This window comes from Agelaius tricolor, unplaced genomic scaffold (assembly GCF_023055355.1).
Source record: "Agelaius tricolor isolate 1412-34295 unplaced genomic scaffold, bAgeTri1.0.p SCAF_2, whole genome shotgun sequence".
NCBI classification, from domain to species: Eukaryota; Metazoa; Chordata; class Aves; order Passeriformes; family Icteridae; genus Agelaius; species Agelaius tricolor.
Window position 1 is genome coordinate 5575848 of NW_027269262.1, and position 23345 is coordinate 5599192.

Here is a 23345-nt window from a genome sequence, read left to right on the forward strand (position 1 = left end):
TGGATGATGGCATGGCTTGGTCCCAGGTGTTTCTGCACTGAGAGTGCAGAAATATATATTTGATATATTTGAATTTTGTGTCCTGTGTCTGTTGCTATACCTTTCACCTGTGTCCTTATCTTATAAACCTTACTGCATTCTCTGCTTGTGTTCTTTGTCTATAGACCTTTCTCATTGTATTTTTTCCTCTTCATCCACATTTTCTTTTCTTTTCTTTTCTTTCCTTCATCCATGCTTTTTTTTCCCTTGATGTGAAGAGCGAGTAGCAATTTCTTATTTCCATATATAATTTAATTAATAATTAATAATTTAATAATAATATATATAATATATATTATATAATAATAATTAATAATTAATAATTAATATAATTTAAACATATGCCTAAGGTTGTAGTTTTGATGAATGGCCTAAGTCAGTGTAGCTCTGCACTGTGTGTTCACCTCCTCTCTTGCATTGGCATCAGGGAGCAGAGGGCTGCACAGTGAGACGGGGCTGTGATCTCCCACCAGAAAAACCCAAGGTGATTGAATTTATAATGTGGCCATATACCTGCCAGCAAAAGCATGAAAGCATTTAAGGACAATTTGAAGTAGTCTGAGCTGTTGTCTTTCGACTGGGGGTTTGTCATTCCTGTGTTATTTGTGATAGCACTTGTTGGAGCTGTGTGAATGGTGATGGTGTCTTTGCACTGGTTTCTTGTGCACTGTGTGGGCTTTCTGTGACTGGGGAGAACACAGCCTACACAGTTTTCTTTTTCTTCATTTCTGTAATCTCTGCAAGAAACATTTGCTTGTCTCTTGCCTTGATGTTTGTGTAGCACTGCTGAACTCAGTGGGGCTTCACCCTGGCACCTTGCTCTGCCAGTTTGCAAGCTCGGTTTATTTGCCACCAGAGATGGGCTGTGTTTCATCTTTTATGACAAAACAGATACTTATCTTTCTTCTGGAACACAGCTCTGTTAGATTTTTATATCTATAAGGAATCTGGCACTTTCTTTTTAATGTGGGAGAGTATTAGTAATTAAGTAATTACTGGTGAAAAATATGTGGTATCTCATTTAAATATATTTTGATCTGATTACTCTTAAATACATTGTGGATTAAAAAAAAAGTTCAAATTATAGTAATGACATACACTGACTTTGTTTCTTTTTTTTTTCATTTGTTCCCTTCTCTTTATATGAATGGTGTATCATGCTTCTCATCACTGTTGCTGGGTTCATTGCCAATCATCTAGAAAACCACCAAAGGTAAGTATTTTGTCTCTTTTTACATTTGTATCTGCTTGAAAATATTGAGCACTGCAGAAGTATTGGACATATTGCTGTAGTATGTGAACAACATGGCTTCAGAAAAGGAAAGCATTAAAAAAAATCTGTTCTTCAAACTTCCAAGTTAAAAGTTTCATAATTTCAGAAGAATATATTTTAATCCAACTGACATGCAGGCAAGGCAGATGGCTTGTTAAAGCTGTGACCAGGACAAGCCAAAATTTTAATACAGTCATAAAAACATTTGAAAGACTGAATAAATAGTGTGTTTAAAACATTTTGTTAAAAACAGTTCTGTTTAAAAGTTCACATACTATTTTTAAAAGGCAACAAAAACCATCTAGTAATAGATAAACCATTTTTGTTTGCACTTGACAATAGTCAGGAATTAGTAATTAGGGAAAATTTGCCAAAGTGCACTAGAAATTACATAGAAAAGATTGTCTGTGTTGTTGGTAGTGCAGGGGAAGGGCAGGAGAAATGTACCTGTTGGGACATTTAATAAAATTTTATATCAGTTGATATCTGTAATAAAAGATAGTTTGATCGTTGTTAAACATTTTTTAAAAAGGAAGAAAACTCTCATTTGTGTTGTAATTCTCCCACAAACCATTGTTTTTACAAGAGCTTTCATTTTCTGTAGTGCATCATTTGTGTTCCATTATAGGCTGATGAAGTTATTCTGGAATTATGTAAAAGCTTACGTTTGGCCTTGTGTTTCTTTGACAAAACCAGAACAGCTGCAGGCTTGTGCGTAAATGTCACATTATTGTTAGGTATAGTTGGATGGTCATTAACATCCTTAAGCTATAGTGCTGAAATTTATGATGTTATGTGAAATATTTACCAGATTGAGACAGAAGAAGGTTAGTACCATGTGGGGAAAACTCACACTGCTGAGTTTGTAAAGATGTGGTATGAGATTTCTTGATTTATACAGTTTTTGGGGTACTGCACATAGTTGATTTTAAAATCAAAAATTTTTAAAATAAAATTTTGTAAATAATGAAAGTCTCTTTACCTTTAATGGGCTAATTTATCATCAGCCATGCATAGATTGTTTTCCCAAATCCACTTGTAGCTCAGAAGCTGTGATAGAAAAATTTATATAAGGATATTGGATGCTATTTTGCTTTATGTTTTGCTATTTCTGCAAACATTCCATTTAAGTGTAATTTTGTGGCAAAGGTAAAACTATTGTTCTGAGCTGAGATCTGTGAGCTGTGTCCCAGGATCCCTTCAGATTTTCTCTCCACACTTCTTCAGCCCTATCACAGGTCTTGTGTTTGTCATAGTGACCAACTTTTTTTTTCAGCTCTTTAATTGCTTCCATGGACATTAAGTTGACTGGTGTAGACTCTGTCTGCCATTTCCTTGTGTATCTCCTGTATTACTTATCTCCATCAGCAGGTATAAGAAGGCTGTAGGAACAGCTGCCCTGAAATGAAGACTTCCCTTCTTCAGTTCTCCCTTCCTTTCCTTTTTAGGAACCAGCCAGCACCCAGCCTGTCAGACTGACTGCTTCTCAATGAAAGCAAAATGTGATTAATTGGCCATCTCTTGGTCATATAGAAATGGCCATTAAGCATTGGTCATACATTTGGGATATTTTATAGCTGTACAGACAATGTGTTAGGGATTATGTTCAATCTGGGTAATGCATTGCTAAATGCTGGAAGCCCCAGACTCTGCCTAGCCTATACTGAGGATTAGACTTTATAAGCATAATGAATGTGAAATTAAACTCCTTTTGAAACTAATTATGTAATTTGGCTTAAACAGGCAGGCAGTTAATATTTGGTATGGTGCTCATTACCTGTAACTAGTTTCCATAAGTATACTTACATGCATAAACCTTAAAATTATTATTTCTGCTAGCTATTGATTAGGAGCCTTTATGAAAACACATTGTGCAGAATGTTGGTTTGGCTTTTTAAAATGTGAGCATCTATTTTGCTCTCTTTTTAAATTCTGTGATACCTGACTGCAGCAGCAGGCACAATGGCTCCTTTAGTTTAAAATCTAATTAAAATCTGCAATTTCATTTTAAAACCACAGGTACAGGTGAATTTGAGACAAAACTCTAGATTTTTCACTGACACATGTGATGGATGCATGGACCTGCATCCCAGTTTGCCTTGTTGAAGAAGCCATAACTTTTGTTGTCTCCTTAGCAAAATAACCATCAGCTCTCTTAAACTGCTGCAGGTGTTTGCTGAAGCAATCAAAGCCCCATATCTTTTGTTTTTCTTAAATATTGTGGTTACCAGAACAAATATTTTGTACAATTTCTTAGAGTTGCTAACACTCCAAGTATAGTTCTCTATAAAACCTAGAAATGACCTACATAACTTACTTTATTAGGCTAATGTGCACACATACATTGATTCTGGGTACAGTAGTACCAGGATCCAGCACTTGTCAGCTAGCTGTTTCTCATAAATGTCCATTTTTATATGATTATGCTGAATGTACCTAGTTCATCCCTTCATTAAAAATCTTTGCTTTGTAACCTACTACCGTAGTGTGACAGGTTTCTGACAGCTTCCTTTTATCTAGCTTTCTCTTTTGGATGCTAGGATGAAGTATAAGATACAGAATCTTGCAGAAAATAAGAAGATTTTAAAGGCTTGCTTGTTAATTCCCTCTGTTGTTTAAAAGCCCAGAACACTATTAATGAAAATAAAGAATACTATTAAACACCTTCCAAAATGTAGTTAAAGACTAATTCATATTAGGTGCTTGAAGTATAAAAAGTTCTGTTTGTGTCACAGACATCATTGTTCAAATACATTTTAATAGTTTTGATATAGCTGGTAGATACACTTCTGGTACAAATTGTTAAAGATTTTTGCTAAAAAGGCGTTTTCAGTGCCTGATAATGCCCAGTTTGAATATTGGCTAGTGAGTCTGAGACTTGAACATTAACAGAACTTCTCATGGCTTTGATAGTTGTGTTTTCAGGAAAATGAATTCTGGAAAAAAATTATTAAGAGAAAAATAATTATTCTGCACACTTCTATCAGTAGTAATACCCACCACTTCCATTTTAAGGAAGAATAATCAGTGAAGAGAGGAGAAAGAAGGGAGCACATTAGATAATATTTAGAATATTTAGTTGTTTCTTCATGGCATGTGTTCTGTGTCTTGACCCCAAGTATGCTTCCATGCTCAACTTGGGATTGCTTGTCCTGCCATTCCTGCACTGGGCATCAGAAAAATATAGGATAGTTATCTTTTTTTATCATCTTTTCTGTACAAGGATTACTCTTTTGGTAGAATGCTGTCTTACAGATATTTCCCATAAAATGCCTTCCTGATGTACATGTTCAAGAGCCTTGCTGATTGGGACCATGTGTCTTGCTCCTGTGTGCCTTATTTTTACTCTGTTAATTCCTGTGTTTGCAATCTGTTTTCCCAAAGGTCTCAGTTGTCCATAAAATTGTTTTGGTTGGGTGAACCCTTAAGGTATCTTTGCTGGGAATGTTCAAGGTTGCTGTTTTGTCATCACTAATCAAAGTGGTGTTTTAAGTGTTCTCCTGCCTGTTTTAATGGAGAGGGGAGTTCAGCTGCAGCTGCTCTGCATGTTTTGCAGATAGTGCATGCTCCAGCAGTTTCTGCCTTTTTGCCTGACACTTTTTTTTTTTAAGGTAATCTTGTTCCTTCTGTTAAAAGGATTTGGCAATTTTCCAGAACAGAATTTATAAATAGACCAAATCCATGCTCCAGCTTTTTTATGTTTATTATGGAAACAAACTAAAATGCTATATTTACATTAGTTTTATCTGAAGGCAGAATTTTTCTCTTCTTGTTGCATAATCATTTTTTGACCTTTTGAAAACCAGTCTGACCAATTTTACCATTTTAAAAACATCCCAATAAAATCTGCTTTTCTAGAAGAAACATTTGGCTGCAAGCCCATATTTTAGTTTTAAAGAGTCTCTTTGCAAGGCCAGTGTTTAAATTAGAAGTCATTGAATGATCCTGTTGTCATTTTCCATGTTAACCAAGGGGAAAATGTGTGGGACAATAGATTAAATTGGCCTATAGTAGTGCTGTATTGACATTTCAGTCATTACACATAAGTAATGTATAGTATGTGTAAGTATGTATAGCCAAGTAACCTTTTTAACTGGTCTGTGTGATCCACTGCAGATAACACTTAGTTTTAAGGGGGGAAGAATGGTCAGTTTTGAGTCCTTACAGTAGGGTCTGGGGTTTTTTTTGTAATTTAATTGCTTGCCATTTGGTCATTGGAGAGATCAGATATTGTTAGCAAGTCCCGTGCCAAAAATTTCCATAGAATTTGAATATGAGAAGAGGAACAATAGTTCTTGGACTGTAGAAGTTAGGAAAAGGGTTTGTGTTCTTACTGATGACATAGTTTTTTGCCTAGATTTGATGATCAAATGCTCAAAAGTTAATTTAAAATGCCCCCAACTTATATCTGAAGACAAGGTGGAGTAACTGCTGCATTTTACTTGCAGTTCAGTGGCCAAATGATGTTTTTGACTCAGTCACATCAGGGATCATCCTGATTCATGGTGATGTCTGATTCTATTTGTGCTGCAGTGACTCAGGCCTCCCTGTTAGATGATTATTATGGGTTTGTTTGTTTTTTCTTCAGAAGGGAATTCCAGAACTCTTCACTCTTACAGACTAAGTGTTGTCTCAGTATTGAGTCTTCTCTCAGGCCATTTGATGTGTTTTCCTTTAAGCCGGAGGAAAGGGAAGGAGGTGCAGTTGTTGTGCTAACCTGGTGTTACCTTCTGTAATATTTGCAGCAATAGATGTCTTGGGAAGGGTTAGATTGCAGCATAGCTGTAGATTGTGTTGTGTAGTAACTCTGAATAGCTGGGACTTCAAGATGTTCTTCATCCCCAAAAGTCAGATGAAAATGATCCATCTTTGTCCTCCCCTCAGGATTTGGCTCTAGGGCATTTGCATATTTCAGCTGACAGAGCTTGTGGCTCTTGCTCTACACTGACATGCATGGTTTGTCCCACAAAGGAGATCACCTGTTGGATGACCAGGAAAATGCAATCTTGACCCAGGCAAAGTTTTATTAAAAACGTGGTTTGAGATTTTCTCCACCTCTTGTGCTTCCCCCCAAAAACCCCAATAACAAAACCAGAATCCATATTGTTAACTCATCCACAGTCATTTATCATGGCAACATGTGGAAAACACACTGCAGCTTAAGGTGTGTTTGTAGCAAGCTAAACCTGTGAAAAAAAAGTTAAATGTCTGTCATGATGTTCTGGAATGTGCAGGAAAATAAACTTGGATCAAATCCCAGCATGTTAAGTGGTTTTGCAGGACACTGTTCCAGGTTTGCAAACCCTCTGAGCACAGTATTGAATCTCATTCAGTTTCTCGCTGCATCTCTTGACTGAAGTGATACTGTCTTTTCACTAGAGCAGGCTCTGATAGCTTGTTTCTCTAATAGAGCTACATCTTCTATTTGTAGTTTCTGAGCTTCCTCTGCTGAGATGCAGTACTGTCCTCTTTGTTGAGATGGATAATCTAATACTATTTATTTGCTCTTTGAGGCTTGTGAGTAGTAATGCTCTTCTAAATATCAGAAGTGCATCCCAAGGTAAAAATTGTGTGTACTGTGCTGATGTCTGCTAAATAGTCATCTCACCAAATTCTGTGTATTGAGTGCTTGTGTTGCTGTTCTGTTACTGTTAACAGAAACATTTGTCACTGTTGGTGCCTGGAGAAGAGTGGAGTTATTAGTTTTTGTCCACGTTTTGTAATCTGTATTAGGGGATAGAGTAAGGAGTAATCTGTATAGTGTATCGTACATATAGAAAAGAATTATTGAGCTTTGTTTCTCTCATGATTACACAAAAGTATTTCTGCCAATTATGCATTATTACAGTTCTGATTTAGGGTCTGCAGAAATACTAGAGCCCAACTGCAATTACACCGTCATGAATATGTACTGCTTTAAATCAAAAGTCTTATAACCAGGGCTCCTAATTTGTCTTTTTATGTGCTTCTACAGGTGTTTGCCTTTGATCACTGCTTCTGGTCCATGGATGAATCAAACACCACAAAATATGCAGGTAAACTATTTTCTATACAGTGGACAGTGTAAATAATTCAAGAAAGGTCCAAACTCCCATATGTTATTTTGTGAAGTTAGTTTGGGGTTCTTTTTTTATTTTATTGTGCATTTTGCACTGTGATGCTCAAGTGACTTCTTCACAGAGGCAGATTTATCATTTTTACAGGGATTCAGTCATCTGGTACTAGCTCCTCAACTGAGAAGGAATGCAAGTTTTAAGGTGCCTGGGACATTGTTCAGGAGAGATGTTTTTACATTTAAGCTATAACTTTTTTTTTTTAATCACCTGAAAGTGCCCTTTGCCATTTCTGTCACTCACAATTTCTGGATCAGCAATTACTTCTGACTGATGCTAGTGATGAATGTGCATGTTTTCAGTGCTCTGCATCTCTCTGTGCATGAGAGGAGGGAATAAAGCATGTTCTTCTCAGACAGTGTGGTTATCTCAGGTCTTTCAAATGATTCTTAGTCTGACTGATCAGATCCCTAATGTGTTTTGAGCGATCAGCTTTGTGACTCCTGCCTCCCAAAAGCTGGCTAATCCACATAAGATTGTAATCCTAGCAGTTTTCTCATAACTGGATTTGTCTATTAGTATATTCATATTTTATAAGAGGACTTGTTTTGGTAGAGAAAGCTCTGAACACTGGGATTTCAAGGCTGTGGTCCATGGAAAGGGAAAAACTCCAAGTTTAGATATTCATATTATGAAATTTTTTGGCCCATAAGAAATCTTGAAAGCTGGTAGGGTTCATTTCCTCAAAGTTTAAGATCAATGATCTCATAAATGAACTGCTATATACATGTGTTCAAAATATACTTCTGACTACTGTAGGCCCTGGCATGAAATCCCAAATCTTAAGGACTGCGCTATATTTCTTAATTGCCTGAGCAAAGAGAAGCTTCTTCAGGAAAAAAAGTTTTTCACTTGTTCAGCCTTCAAGAGCTGTATTTGCACGGAACAGGTGCACTGCACAGTATTTCTAGCTCAGGCTGGGAGAGCCTTTGGCACCTTCTTATGTGCCTGCACACCCCTGTTTCCTTTAAAAGGAAGGAGGTGATGGTGTGTGCCCATACCTTGGCCCCATGTGCATGTGGGAGCTACACCTGTTGGCTACACCGTGGCACTAACCCACAGCAGAGATGGGATAGACCCAAGAAACACTCCTAACCAGTTGAACTTGTTTCTGTCTTGGTTTAACTCATCTCCAGGTGAATTCAGTGGGGTTCTAGATCTGTTTGTTTTTAATTTGAGTGAAAGCTAGATCTCTCTAGTGTGTTTCAGAAGTTGTAAGTGGATTTGCCCTATCTAAGAAATTAAGTTTTATTATCTGTATGTAGATTAACCTCTTATGGGACTGGTTTCTAGAAAATGGTGCCTTGCATCTCTTCCACTTTCTTACTGGCTAGTAAGTTATGAGGTGTTATTTTGCCTATTCCAGTCAATATCCCTGCCTGAGAAAAAAAGAAAACCAAAACTGCTTTTTGGCTTTGGGTTTTTTCCTTGTTTTGTTGGGGGGAAGTGGGAGGGGCGGTATTTTCTTGCAGTTTCTTTCTTGGTGGGAGGCTTTGGTGCTGTTTTGTTTGTTTTTTTTTTTCTTTTCAGAAATATGCTAAGAATGTGGGCTTAAAGACTTGCATACAGAAAACAATGGTTTCACTGTTTTTGCTGTTGTTGTGTTTGTTGTATGGTCTTGAAGCTATCTTATGACTGCCAGGCCTTATGCTCTAGAACATAATGAATTTGATACAATATCGAAACTAAAGTAATTAAAAACCAGCTCAAAGTGTTTCAGGTGTAAGTTACTGGGTTGTTCACCTGCTTGGGCATGAGCTGATGCTATCCTGTACAACAGTAGCATTTCTTGGTTTAGGTCCAAAAACCAAATGCTGATATGGCAATATTTCAGATTTATATATTGTTAATATTAAGGCTCCTTAAGTCTGTTTTCACAGCTTGGCTTCAATGTGCATATGTATTAACAAAAAAAAATTACAGTAACTGGATTTGGTTGGGATTTCTGATAACTTCTTTGGCTCATAGAACAAACCTCTATTGTCCTAGGCACCTTGTAAATAACCATCTTGTCTTGCATCCAGAGACTGTTAATGCCATAACAGTCTTTGGTGCAATCTTAGAGTCCAAACAAGCCATCTGACCATCACACTTTTGGAGCTAAACTGGTATCTCTTGGATGCTGGACTACAGAAGGAGTGCTGATCTGGGGGCTAGGTGCATTCAACACTCCTGCCCAAAGTAGCTCTCTGTGGATGTGTAAATTTAATGTCATTGCCAGGAGGAGGGGTGAGTTGCACAATTAAAAGAAAACATATAAAGCTTGAAAGCTAAGTCCAGACTGCTTAAAAATATTAGTTGTGTATGAGCTTTAGGCTGAAGTAAAATTCTTAGAAAAGGCATGTGCAACAAATTTAGTTCCTTGAAAAACCCTTTTACCTGTAGATGTATCATCATCTACAGTGGTAGATGATACAGTGAAAACTTTAACAAGTACTAGGCTACCCTATCAGTCATTGCTCTCTGGGCAAAACCAAATGTGCTCATTTTGCACTATGTTGAATGGATATATAGTTGTGTATTTCACAGTGTATTAAAGATTTAGCTGATTGATAGGGGGGTCATGAGAACTCACAGAATGGTGTGCACCACAGACAACTTACGTGGGTAACTCTTCCTTGCTGCTATTTTTTAATGCCCACAAACCCAGTGTTTGTCCACTCTTGGCAATGCACATTTGTTACAGGATCTTTAAAACTATTACACATGATCAGACTGACTTTATTTCTCACTTTATTGATCAATCTATGCTACTATCAGCACTTACTAATATTGTTCACTCAAGAGTGAGATTCCTGTTTGGATAAACTTAATTGCATGGGTAATTGAAAACAATTCCCAGGCTCTGGGGGTGTAGGGCTGACCCTAAAATGGTATAAGGCATCTTTCTTTTATGAGAGATCATCAACTTATTTGGCTGAACATAAGGCTTATTTTTTTTGTACTAATTTTCTTTCTGTACTCATGTTCGGGAAGTACCTACCTTATCTTTCCAGCACTTGAAAACATGGGTTTTGTTGCTGTTGGCAGCAGAATTGCTTTTTTAGCAATTTTTTTTTCCTGTTGAAATGGAAACTACAGTCTTAAATTCTAAATGATCCAGTGATATCACCAACAGAAATAGTGAAGGTAACCTTCAGGTGGTGAAAAACTTGTAAGAGAGCATCTTTGCAGCTGTCCTTGCAGGACTGGCTCTCATAAAGACAGCAGGGAGTCTGGAGTACAGAAGAGAAGTAAACTCTTTATAAGCCTTTGTGGAACTGGTGCTCTGATCTCTGCCCCCCAGGATAAGGGGGCTCTTTAGCAACTTGATATATTGTGTTAGAGAGAGCCCCATCCAACCTGTCCGGGAACATTTCCAGGGATGGGACCTCCACAGCTTCTCTGGGCCACCTGTGGCAGTGCCTCATCACCTTCACAGTAAAGAAGTTTTTCCATATATTTCATCTAAGTCTATACTCTCTCAGTGTGGGTTTTTTTTTTTATTTGTCTTTGTTTGGTTGTATTTTACACTGAATATTGATGCTGCACATTTCTGAACAGTTCGTGTCTGTGTCATTCTAAGCAAGGAATGGTTTGTGCTGATCATCACATGCTAGCTCCTGCACCTTTTTTCTGATTATTTTTTTCTGAAAGCCATAGTTAGGTGTTTGGTGAAAATACGGATTTCTCATTGGGAAGGGGTGAAAAAGAAGTCAGTGAAGTAGTTTCTGAGGAAGATGGGGAATTTGGTTGTAGGACAGAATGAGTTTGCCTTGATCTGGAAGAGGGATGAGCTTTGTCTATAGGCTGCAGGAGAGGTGTTTTGAGAGTGAGCAAAATAGCTTATTGCCATTTGTTCATGACTTGAATGGGTCAGGAGTCAGTTTGTGAATAAAGGACACACCTGCTTGCCTTGGAAAGCTCACAGAGACAAATAACTGCTCAGCATTTTGGTGAAGAGGACGATATTGAGAAATTCTCAGAGATGAGAACAAAGGATTCTTTTTACAAGCCTGGACAACAGTAAGAGCCTATTGAAGTCTGCAATGAAGTGGATTTTTAAAAGGAAGAAAAGAAACCCTTCTGTTTGGGAAGGATTCAAGAGATGCATAAATAACTGCTGCAGCACTTAAGCAGGTCCATTCCTAGGACCCCACACTGTATTGACTTGCCTGTGGGTTTTTCATGAACTCCCTAACCTCCATCATGGCTGGCCTGAAATATCAGCTCTGTGTTTCTGCAGGCTCCTGAAAGGCCATACACCTGACTTGGAGCTAAACTGTAATTTTATAGGAAATATGTATGCTTACTGCAGCACTTTCCTTTTTAAAAGGAAGCAAACCAGGCAATTGGCTTAAAGAATTCTACCCTTCTGCCCTTACAAGAGACAATGACTTCTGGATTTTGAGCAGACACAAGTGTCTTGTCTATTTGTAGTTTTGACTTAACATTGAAGCTGTTCCTGGTCTGCAAGAAACATTCACCAGACTTTGCTTCCCTTTCCTCAAAAGGATGGGCAGAGGGGAGTTCCTGGTGTGTGAGAGCTGGCAGCTCATTTGCTTACTCTGGGCTCCCTGGCAGCCTTGGGCATGCTGTCCCGAGCTTGCCCCTGCTCTGAGCAAAAGCTGGGAGAGGGGATGGATGTCTCTGGCCTTTAGTTGCCTTTAAGATGCTAAATTGTCTTAGTCAGCTGGAAGATTGGGAATTCCCTTCTTAAAGACTGTAGGGGAAATTTTCCCATTAGGTAATCTTTTTTTTTTTTTTTTTTTGTAATTTCTCCCATTTGCTGAAAATTAGGTGATAATTTAAAACCCCTGCTCACCTCTTTAAATGCTAGGCATCTGTGGAAGAAAAGTCACATAAATAAGAAAGAGTATGAATTGCAGGCAGTATTGACTTACTTAGCAAAACAGAAATGCAGCAGTGTTGTCACTGGAGCTATATTATTTCTTTTGACTGTAAACACATATGGACATAATTTTGTATGATACAGAGTTTGTAAGCAGTTTGCAGACTCACTAATAAAATTTAAGGGGGAAGCAGTGTGGTTTTTTCTTAATAAAAAATAGCAAAATATCATGGATGATATACTGCTATTCTCAGTGGCCTGCATTTGCAAGTTAATAAAATATCCATATTTGAAGTTTAGCATTTTGTGCTCTTTCCTCTGAGTGCACTTAAGACCAAATCTTATTTTATCCCATGATCATTTGACTGGTTACTATAAGCAACACTTTTTAATGACCCATTTGTCTGTGTTGGTATTGCTGAGCTCTTCAAATATGTAATAAAAATACCATTTTAGAGTTATATATCAGTCTCATTGATTTTCTGTTTGTGATGACAGTTTGAAAATTAAGTATATCCTGAAAAATAATCCCAGCTTTGCCAGTGAAATTTCAAGTGGATTCCTTCCCTGATATTTATCAGTATTATTGAGAAATGAATCTGTAGGTCATCCTATGGTCATTATGACCAGGCATAGTATTAAAACACTTTGGTATTTGCTTTTTTTTTTTCCTTAGGAAACATGGAGGAGGTTACTGGTTTATTGCTTGTCAGAAGCGGGTGATAAAAGTTTTTTTCTCCTTCTGACAAATGGTTTTGTCTTCCACTCACAATCACTGTGTAATGTATATATACTTGATTTTCTTTTAATATTTATATTCAGCTTCAGTCTTTGCTTGATATTGTGTTCTTGCTCAGCAAGATAATAAGTGGCTCCCTCAGGAGTTGGTTAGAAAGTAAATTTTTGATTATTCTACATTCTTATTAAAATCTTCTGCTGATATATTTCATTTATCAGTAGTTGAACATTCTCTGTTTCCAGGCTGTTTAGCAGTGCTCTCTCAGCATAGATATTATAAAATGACCAAATGACTCCTAGTTGAAGGAGTCAACTAGCACTGAATGTGCGTGGTGAAGGAAATGAAGTCACTCCAGAATACAGTGGATTTTCCTCTTATTTTACCTCCTGTATTCAGCATTCTGAACTGTGTTAATGCAAGTCCAGTGACACTTTGGAATTTTAGAAATTCAGCTAGAAAGAGACACAAAGACCATTTCATAGTACATCACTGCACTAGTTTTTTCTTTATAGGAGAAAAGAAATTAGGTTATAATGAAAGGAAAATGAAAGTGATGTACTTTCTTGTCCTATTTATATGCTTCTAAAATGTTCTGCAGTCATTCCAGAGGTGGTTCTGCAGGAATTCTCTGGGCTATGGAATGTGGATATTCTCATAAGTAATTATGTAGCAAGATTTATGCTAGTATATGCCATTTTGAAAGTACAGAAGTCACTACTGCATCCACAGGAAGAAATAATTTCTCCCAACTGATAATTGCTGAAACTCCCATACCAAGGTGAGAGAGGCAGCTGATCACAGGTGTTCAGAAAGTCACCAGGCAGTGAATCTAAGTTTAATACCATACACCTGAAGGTGAACAAATACTGTCCTTAGCTCAGCTCTCCTTGTTTTGGGTGTACACACAGCTGGTGTAATTGTCTGATCAAAGCTCAAAGCAGACAACACGTTAACCCTCTTTGTGGTGTACAAATTCTGGGCTTTCCTGTTAAAAAACCAAACAAACAATGTGACTATTTTCATCTTCTACATCTGAAAGATTGAAGTGCATCTAAAATCTGCCTGGCTCAGGGAGCCAATTTTCAAGCTATCAAATTCTGCATCTGATGTTTCAAATTATGGATTTGGCAGAATATGTCCTCAAACAACTCTGTTGAGGTCTCACAGCCTCCTAAAACACATTTTCTTCCTGAATGTCATTGGAATGCTTTTATCTTGTTCCAACATCACCTTGCTACAGGGGGAATGTAATGGCTTATGGTGAAACTTGAGGCAAGTTCCCAAGAGAACAGCCACTTGTTCCTGTGTGCCCCTAATGTCCTGATTCACCAATGGGTTTCATTGAAATTTTGTTACAGGACTCTTTCTTTTGACTCTTTTTGTTACAGGACTCAGTGATTAAACAATACATATTAATTGCAGAAACTATACTGAAATAATAAAAAATTTAGACATCTGTGTTATTTTCTAAGCATTCAACTTCTATGACACCTTTTGAAAAACTGTTCACTTTACAGATAATCTGCAATGTATTTAAACACGGGTTGCAACAGTTTTGATCTTATCGCTCAGTTGTGCATGAATAATATGTTTCCATCAGTGCTCTTAATCATAAAAAATAATGTGCAAACCTTTTTTATTCTTGTTTTCGGTCAATTCTAGCATGTTATACAATTTAAAATAAGCCAAATTATTTTCTAGGTCAAGAAGTGGTGTTCAAGTGCCTTGGGGAAGGAATTCTGGAAAAGGCCTTTCAGGGATATAACGCTTGTATTTTTGCCTATGGACAGACAGGTGAGTGCCCTAAAGGGGGAGAACACTTTAGGCACTTGGGAAGTGAGAACAACAAAACATAAATATTAAGGTAGATAACATTTAAAAATTGCACTTTGAAATATCATGATATTTCATATATGAGTAGTATAAGCAGTGATAAGTGAATTCCTAAAAGCAGCTCTGTCAGTATGATCCTGGTTGCTACCTGTTGGGGCCTCTTTCAAAGCCTGAAAGGAGTAGTGAGTAGTCTCCTACTGGAGACTTACTCAGTTTCTAGTGTTTAAGTGTGCTCCAAGGGGCCCTAAGTAATGTCCCTACTGAAAGAAACTTTCAGGATAATTTCTCTTTTTGTTTACCTCTACCTTGTCCAAAGAATTAGCTGTCTGGAATAGCATGTCAAGTTGTTCTGATACATGCTCCTGGAGAAATGAAAAGAGAATTAAAATGTGCTTGAATGAATGAATAATTAAGAAATTATATTCTAATGCATTTTCCTCTCCTTTTTTTCTTTTAGGTTCAGGAAAATCCTTTTCCATGATGGGCAATGCAGAGCAGCTGGGTCTGATCCCACGGCTCTGTTGTGCTTTATTTCAGAGAATCTCTGTAGAAGAAAATGAATCTCATACTTTTAAAGTTGAAGTGTCCTATATGGAAATCTACAATGAGAAAGTCAGAGATCTGCTCGACCCAAAAGGGTGAGTAGCTTCACTTTCCCCCACAGCCTTCTGTATTTTTCTTTAAACTCCCAAAATAGGAATGGATTTTGGAAGTCCCTGAGAACGTTTTTTCAGATGTATGTTTATATGACTTCTTTAGAGAGGATTAGATATCAAACACAAGAAAGAAGAGAATATTCATGTGTGTTAAATTAATCACTGGTGTGATTAATTTAAACATTAGGATACCATCCTACTGATGCAAGCAAATACTGTATGAAGTACTTTACCACCAGAAAGCAAGACCACATATGAGTAAGTTCTGGGGTATTTTTGCCAGATGATCCAGGCAGTATTTGTGTAGGAATTTTCATCATCTAGGAGAAATTTGAAGCTTATTTACAGCTAGGTCTTTGTGGTTTAGATTTTGAACTTTTTTGAATGTGGAAAGGTGACACCTTAGAATTTACTTAGGAATTCTTTCTTCTATTTTGTCTGCACAGAAATAGTGATTAGGCACTCTGGCTTGGAGATGTGTGTACAGGAAGTAGTTTGACAACACTTGTTCAACTGAGCATTGATATATGTGGTTTATATTTCAATTCTTGAATATAATTGCTGAACATGCTGTGTGCAAGTTAGTTCATGAGATAGATTTCAGACCTCCTCGGTATGTATCAATAAAGTATAGAAAATGTGAGAAGAAATGGAAGCTTTAGCAAATTGCTAGGGGGAGGGTTTTTAGTCTCCTTTTTTTTAGCTCAGCATTCTTTCTGCCAATTAAGGCATTTCAGGTTTTGTTCCAGCCACAAATACTGGGGTGGGAAGATGCAATAAAAATAATTTATGTATATAGATCAAAACTGGTTTTGAATAGATTGGTTTGACTCTTTATTGTTTGAGTTACAAATTCTCAAATACTTTCTTCTTCCTGTTACAATTAAAAAAGACATAAATTGACTTCTGCTATATAAAAGGTACTTATTTCATATTAGGGTAATAGTTGGCTCTCCATGCTAATGAGTAGATTGTGCATGAGGTGTACTTTATTCCACAGGAGTCGGCAGTCCCTCAAGGTCCGAGAGCACAAGGTGCTGGGTCCGTATGTCGATGGCCTGTCTCAGCTGGCTGTTACAAACTTTGAGGTAAATCTAAACCAGGGACAAGTTTATAAATAACACCTAAGTACACGAGCAGTAGGAGTCTCAGAAGAGGTAAATGAATGTCTGTCTAGATATTCTTGAGTGATTATGGTCTCTGGCCATTGCAAAGATCGTCTCTAATTCTTCAGGAAGATTTATTTCATGTGGAAGCACTGGGTTTGTCCTTATGTTAGTTACAAATACAGTAGTGGTATCTCATAATTTGCAGTTTCACTGCATGTAATGTATGCCATGAACACAATATTTGCTTGACACAGGAAATATGAGGATTCTAAGATAATTATATTAATCTTTCAGCATGAATTTGACTTTGTTGTTGAGTACTACATTCTGTTTTATATAGGTAATTCATAACTTAAATCATAACAGCATCTAAGCCCACTTGATTTACCAAAACACATTCAAATAAATTAGTATTGTAGAAGCCAATGAACCACTGTAGGCACAATGGAAATAATTAAAGCAGTGCAGTTTTATGAGTTGTGTAGGAGTTTCTTTTTATGAGAACACAGATTTGGAAATCTGATTTAGAAGTGTTTTTTAAAAAAAAAAGTTAATTATTTGTGTAGTGTTATGTCTTTCTTTTTATGTTTTGGGGCTTTAAAATTTTTTCTGCAGTATCTGTGCATATTATACAGTTATAAAAACTGCTTTTGCAGCTTCTATATTGGTGAATTGCTTAGTTTGAAAGCACACCTCCTTTGTGCAAATTCTAGTACGTGCTGTTCATGCTTAGGTTTTGGCTGATGACTTCTGAAATGGTTTTGGAAGACTCAGTAAGCACATATATCAGGCTCTGCATAGTCATCTTTGTCTTGCACATGTGGGAAGGTACAGGTTGAAGTGAGGTAATGTTTTGAGCCAATTAAGTGAAGATAGCATTAATTCAGGTCAGTAAAGAGATGCCCTGTGTTCACTTGTGTAGGTGGATCTGTGCTGGCCTGATTCCTGGCACTAAACAATATGATTTGTAATGTGGATGTCACCAACATAGTTCAGCAGAGGATAAGGAAAAGGTGAATTGACTGTAGTTGCTGGGCTTTAAGTGCAGCACTTAAAACAGAGATATGATTTAACATTGTTCTGTGGATTTATATGCCTCTGTAGCAATACATCTCAAAATGTGCAAAGAATTTTCTCATTATTTCTACCTTCCTTTCTTCCTCTCTCCCACACACCCTTCCATCTAGATGGGGATTTTGTTTAGCAAGCACGATACTTTGCTTTTATCCTAGCATCCCTTTTTACTCTTTTTGCTCTAGGATATTGAGTCACTGATGTCAGAGGGAAACAAATCTCGAACAGTTGCTGCAACCAACATGAATGAAGAAAGCAGCCGCTCTCATGCCGTGTTCAATATTATAGTGACTCAGACGCTCTATGACCTGCAGTCTGGTGTATGTATTTCTGTTGATTAATTTATGAAGTTGAGGTGGATTCTTCTTCCTTTCTCATATGCATAAATCATCTGATTAACTGTGTTTTGACTTTTGATACCATGGAGTCCAGTAATCAAGACTGAGAGAACCCTGGAAGAGCGAGGAAGCACACCACATAAAATAAACAGTTGGATCACTTTTTAAGATTATGTTGACACCATGAAACTTTCTTAGGTCTTAACTGTTGCTGGAATTGATGTATTTTAATGGCCTACTCTGCCATAAGGTGATTGATGTTACCACATGGCTGGTTCTGGTTCCTTGGTGCTTCAGGCCTTTACTTGAAAATATATGGGTGACTTTCAAAGATCTGTAAGACTTCTGACAATTCCTTCTTCTCTCATGTCTCAAATGTGATACTTTACCCACATTATTATGAAGACCAGTGTTTCATGGTGCCAGTGTCAAGCATGTTGGTACTTTATGCCAGTGTTTCTTAGCTGTTGTTCTCCCATGTCCCATCTCTGCAGAATTCTGGAGAGAAGGTCAGCAAGATCAGCCTGGTGGATTTGGCTGGGAGCGAGAGAGTGTCCAAAACAGGAGCTGCAGGAGAGCGCCTGAAGGAAGGCAGCAACATAAACAAGTAAGGCATTGGCATACACAGGCTGTGAGCCCTGATCTTGAAGAAATCACTGTTGGTTCCCTGGCCTCCTCTTGGTATGCTTGTCACAAGTCAGCTCAAATGAGCTTCATCAGAAGCAGTTCAATATGGCTCTTTCAGCTGCTCTGTGCTGAGCAGCCTGTGTTTCCTGACATAGGCATAGGGATCCTGATTCATACTTGACTCAGATCAGATGAAGGCTATGTGAATTTTATCTGGAAAAAGTGACAGCAGTGCTCTTTAATTAAGCATATACCTTTTGTGATTCATTTATACACCCTGTCCCCAGGCTCATGTGTTTGCCTCATCATCTGCTTAAAGAAGAGTGCAAAGTTGCAGAGTTGAATGGCTTTGTTCCAACATGAATTAAATTATGTAAGGGTATAATGCACAGTTTGAGAAAATCGGATCAGAATGAAGCTGTGTTGGTTTAGCATTGCCTTGGGCATTTGTGCTCAAGCAATGACAAGTTTTAAAGCACTTTTTTTAGCCATAATTACTGTATTACTGTCCAAAAGCAAGAATGTAGCACACTATTACTGCTGTCTTAAATATACTAATTTTTTTGGAAAAAAAGAGTGTAACTGTTACATTAAAAGCTACTGCTTTTTCAGTTTATTTCAAAATGTTACAAAATGTTTTGTATTTTATGTTAACAATGACAGCACAATGTGTGTATGAGCAGCATGCATACTTAACAATGATTCAAGTTTACCTCTTGGACATTTTTTCCTCTTTCTAGCTTAGTTTCTGATCTGCTTTGTGTCTAATGCATCATATCGGTAGCCACGTTGGCATAGTTCTTATGAAACAAAATGATGTGGCTGTCTTTGCCTAATGGCAGATGCTGTAACCTTACCCCACAGGTTCCTAGTTAAATTCAGATCAGTTTTACTAGAAACTGTATTTGTATTTTGCATAAACAAAGGTGAAATTAAATGTTTTTCTAATTTTTGAGAAAAAATTCAAATGCCCCCTCTCCCAACAGTAATTAACAAAGTGCAAATATAACTATGGATACAGAAAGACTTCAATTTTTTTTTTTTTTCCTTTTAGGATCTTTATTCAGTGTTAAACTTGTATGTTATCAATGCAATAGGAGAGGGTGTTTTTTGCCTATGCTGAACTTCTGACAAACCAGAACTTCAGATAAAAGCACCAAACATTTCTGTAAAAGGTATTCTAAAAAGAAAACAGGACGGCTCTACATTTTCCATTCAATTAAATTCTTATATGATATAAATCTGTAATACTTAGTCCATTTATTTAACATTCTCTATTTGAAATCTCTTTTGGAACTCATAGGCAAAAGAGAATTCTTAGTGCTTGGTGTCTTCTGTTGGAGTTTTGCTGTTGGAGCTTTAATGAAGTCTGACTTTTTAAAGCCTAAAAATAGATGTACATGTTTAGTCAGACTAGTTCTTTGGAGGACATTGTGTGCAATCTTCTTTAGGGTATGATGCAACTTATTCATTAGAGAAAGGTAATATTTTTTTCTGGAGTGATAGGGTATATTTAAACCATATACCTTACTATGTCAGCTCCTTTTCTTATTATATTTCTTTTATAAAAAACCCCAGTAACATATATCAGTGACATGTGTTATGTTTAATGAGATAAAAAATGGAGCTGCTGGCAAGTAAACTTGCTGCTAGTTTTATGGTTTATTGCCTTGAAGAAGAATGTGGAAATAATGTGCCTGTTTATTCAGTGTCTGTACCATTTGTTTCTGATGAAAACTGGCTAGAGCTGTGGCTAGATGCCACCTTGGTCCCACAACTTTTCCTTTTGAAAACATTATTTCCTTCCTGGGGACAGCATGTTGCAGAGAGGGGCTGCTCTCCCACTTACTGAAGCAACTGAGAGTTGTGTAATTTTGTGTCAACATCTCCATCAAGTTGTAATAGAGATGACTTGTTTTTTTTTTTTTTTTCCTCAGAGCTGGTACAGAGTTAGTAAAGGAGGTTTTTGGGAGATTTGCCATATCTCATAGGAAAGCTGGATTTGCTTGTTCCTCCCCAGGATGTGCTAGTTCCCATACCCAATACAGAAAAGGAGGTGCTTAACAATTCTTTGTGGTGTAGTCAAAGAACTTCTTGAACACAGTAGTAGGAGGAAGCAGAATAAACAATCTGTCAATTAGTGGCTACAAAAAAAAATACTTTCTGTGAGCAGTCTGCAGTTTTACCTCTGATTAGTAAAATCATAGCTGTTGTCATTTTAACTTTTGAATGCAAAAAAATGATGTAGGTGGGGGCAAGGGATGGATTGGGACAGGTCTGGCTCCAAGCTGATTTGAGGGAGGGTTTTACTATTCAGAGTTAACTAATAGAAAAGTGGGTTCTGCTCATTGAAGTGTTTGGTTCTAAATTGTACAGAAGTAGCATGAATGGGTGTCACTTAGGGACAGAGTTGTTTCCCTGTCATGAGGAAGTGCCACTTCCTTTTGAATGCTTCTGGCCCAGGCCTGTGGTGTGAGTGTGCAAGCTTCCCACTGCCCACTAGCAAGGACAGCCTGGTGTCTGAGGAACAGGGACAGGGAGATAAGACACTATGCAGAAATGGCACTTTCCTGTAATCTTGCAGCAAGTCCACTCTGCTGCTTCTGCAGTGACTCAGTCTGCTGTGTGCTGTGGGCTTAGGACTTCTGGCTGATTCATTATGTAAGTACCGTGAGATAGGATCAGAGTAATGACAGATCTCTGAGGCATCATCCAGCAAAAAGCAAAGCAGCTGATGAGTCCTGTAATTATTTTGTTGGGCAGCCATTCCTTTTGCTGCTACTCTTAAAGTCTTTAAACAGCTTTGTATTATGAAATCTCAAGCAAATTACATAAATTATTCTAGTTTGGCTTTTATTGTAAATGTTACTCTTAAAATAAGATCAGTATTTGTAAGGAGCAGTAATATTATCACATTTTTTAATCCCATGGTAATAAACTATACCTTATAATTTCCTGTTCGTTAAAATGCAGTACCCATAACTCAAACTGGTGTTGCAGCACAGTTGGGAAATAGTTTTCAATCACAGATCTTTTTGAATCTCTGTTCTTCCTACTTCCCTTCTGACTATCCATTTTCTCCCCTCCCTCAGGGTTTGGCTTTGGTTTTCATATTTCCCCTCATTTAAACAAGGAAAGTAGTCTAGGTAGTTTTTTAGTTTTATGCTCCATTGGGAGTGTGCTGGTGGCGCTTTTCAGTTGTGCTGGAGGAGGTTGCTATAGAGCAGCATGGAGCATCCTACTGTTTGCTCCTGCATTTTTAGCATGCTGTCATCTCTCTCTGTGGAGATCAGAGGCTGGAGGCAAGAATTAATTCTTGTTTTTTTCTATCCTCCTCTCACAAACATTCAGAGGTTATTAGGCTTTTCTTTAGGCCACAAAACTAAACTTAACTTTCTATTTTTGCTATGAATTTTTCAGAGGTGAATCAGAAACTTATCCTACAGGCAAATTTACAAAATAGAGTGCTCTCTTGGGAGTTCAGATTACCTACCTAGCTTTCCTTAAATTTCTTTTGATTTTGCTCCCAGGTCTATGCTGTCTTTATATGCAATATAGGATACCTTTTGTGGCACTTGCAATGATTCTTGTTAACTTACCCTTGGATATCTTCCTTAAAATCCTCTTCTGCTACATTTTTATAATTTTCTAAGTGCTATTTCTAAACCAGTGGCGGTTTCAAGCAGCACTGAGGCTCTGTTATAAATATGTACAAATGCTGCCTATAAACCAAAATAGTATTGCTTCTTTGAAAAGAAAACACAAGAGAGTGGAGTGGGACAGTACAATTAAAGATTTATTTGACTATCCAATTGCAATGCTGCGGAAGATTTTTCCTTGGTACTTATAGAAAGTAGCTGGATATTTGAGTAGGAATGTGACAGACCCAGCATTCTCTTGGGCTTCAGCGGTGTCTCCTTTAAAACCCTTTAGGCAGCTGTTTAATGCTCTCAGGCTGCTCAACAAACTCATTATCTTAAACATACTCACCCCAAGAGCCCTGATGTCACTTCAAATTTCCACAGGGTTGTATAAGAATTGCATAATGCAGCGCACATATGCTTTGGGTGGATTGCTGACACAGTTACCCCAGTTGGTAGAAGCTGTACATGTACCAAAATGCATGAGTTGGCTGTTTTCTTCACGTTTCTAGAGTGTTGTTTGGGATTCAGCTGTCTGCTAAGCAACTTGGAGGGGTTTTCTCTTTCACAGTTGTGCAGCACATTTGTAAGTGGGAGCTCATTTGGTCTGTGCCCCCCAGAAGAAGCTGCTGAGGCTCTACCTCAGTTATAACCCAACCCATTTGTCAAGGGACCTCCTAATCTGCCCCTTCTGATCAGTAGCCTTCTATGGCTGGTCACTGCCTCACCGGGCAGATGAGTACTCCTGGGCCAGAGCTGGACTTGTTCTGAGGCTGCCTTCGTATGGCTGGAGAATTGTTTCATTTTAGTTGGCATTTGAGTCAGCATTCTTAAACAGCATTCTCAAACACTGTTCCCAGCACAGGGGTTCTTGCTGTGCTGCCAACGCTGACTTGTAACACTGTCATGAGACTGCGTCCAAATCAGAAAGATTTTTATCCTCTGAGAAAAGGTAGATGTCTAATCAAGGGCAGGGATTTTTCATGTACTGAAGTAGTCTATTTTAGACTTTTCAAACTATTCTAAATATTTCAACATAGTCTCAGTCTTTTTGAAATATGATCTTAGTACC

The 23345-nt window shown here is 37.6% G+C and overlaps 1 protein-coding gene across 3 annotated transcripts in view; it reads left to right on the forward strand.

The window, feature by feature from the left end:
- The window catches only part of KIF13A (kinesin family member 13A), a 106160-nt gene that overhangs the window by 39555 nt on the left and 43260 nt on the right, over positions 1-23345 (forward strand). For all 3 annotated transcript variants that reach the window (XM_071451253.1, XM_071451236.1, XM_071451243.1), the window contains exons 3-9: positions 1240-1252; positions 7287-7347; positions 14697-14789; positions 15286-15466; positions 16485-16572; positions 17853-17987; positions 18500-18612. In XM_071451253.1, coding sequence (XP_071307354.1) covers positions 1240-1252; positions 7287-7347; positions 14697-14789; positions 15286-15466; positions 16485-16572; positions 17853-17987; positions 18500-18612 — 684 coding nt within the window. The remainder of the gene's footprint in view (positions 1-1239; positions 1253-7286; positions 7348-14696; positions 14790-15285; positions 15467-16484; positions 16573-17852; positions 17988-18499; positions 18613-23345) is intronic.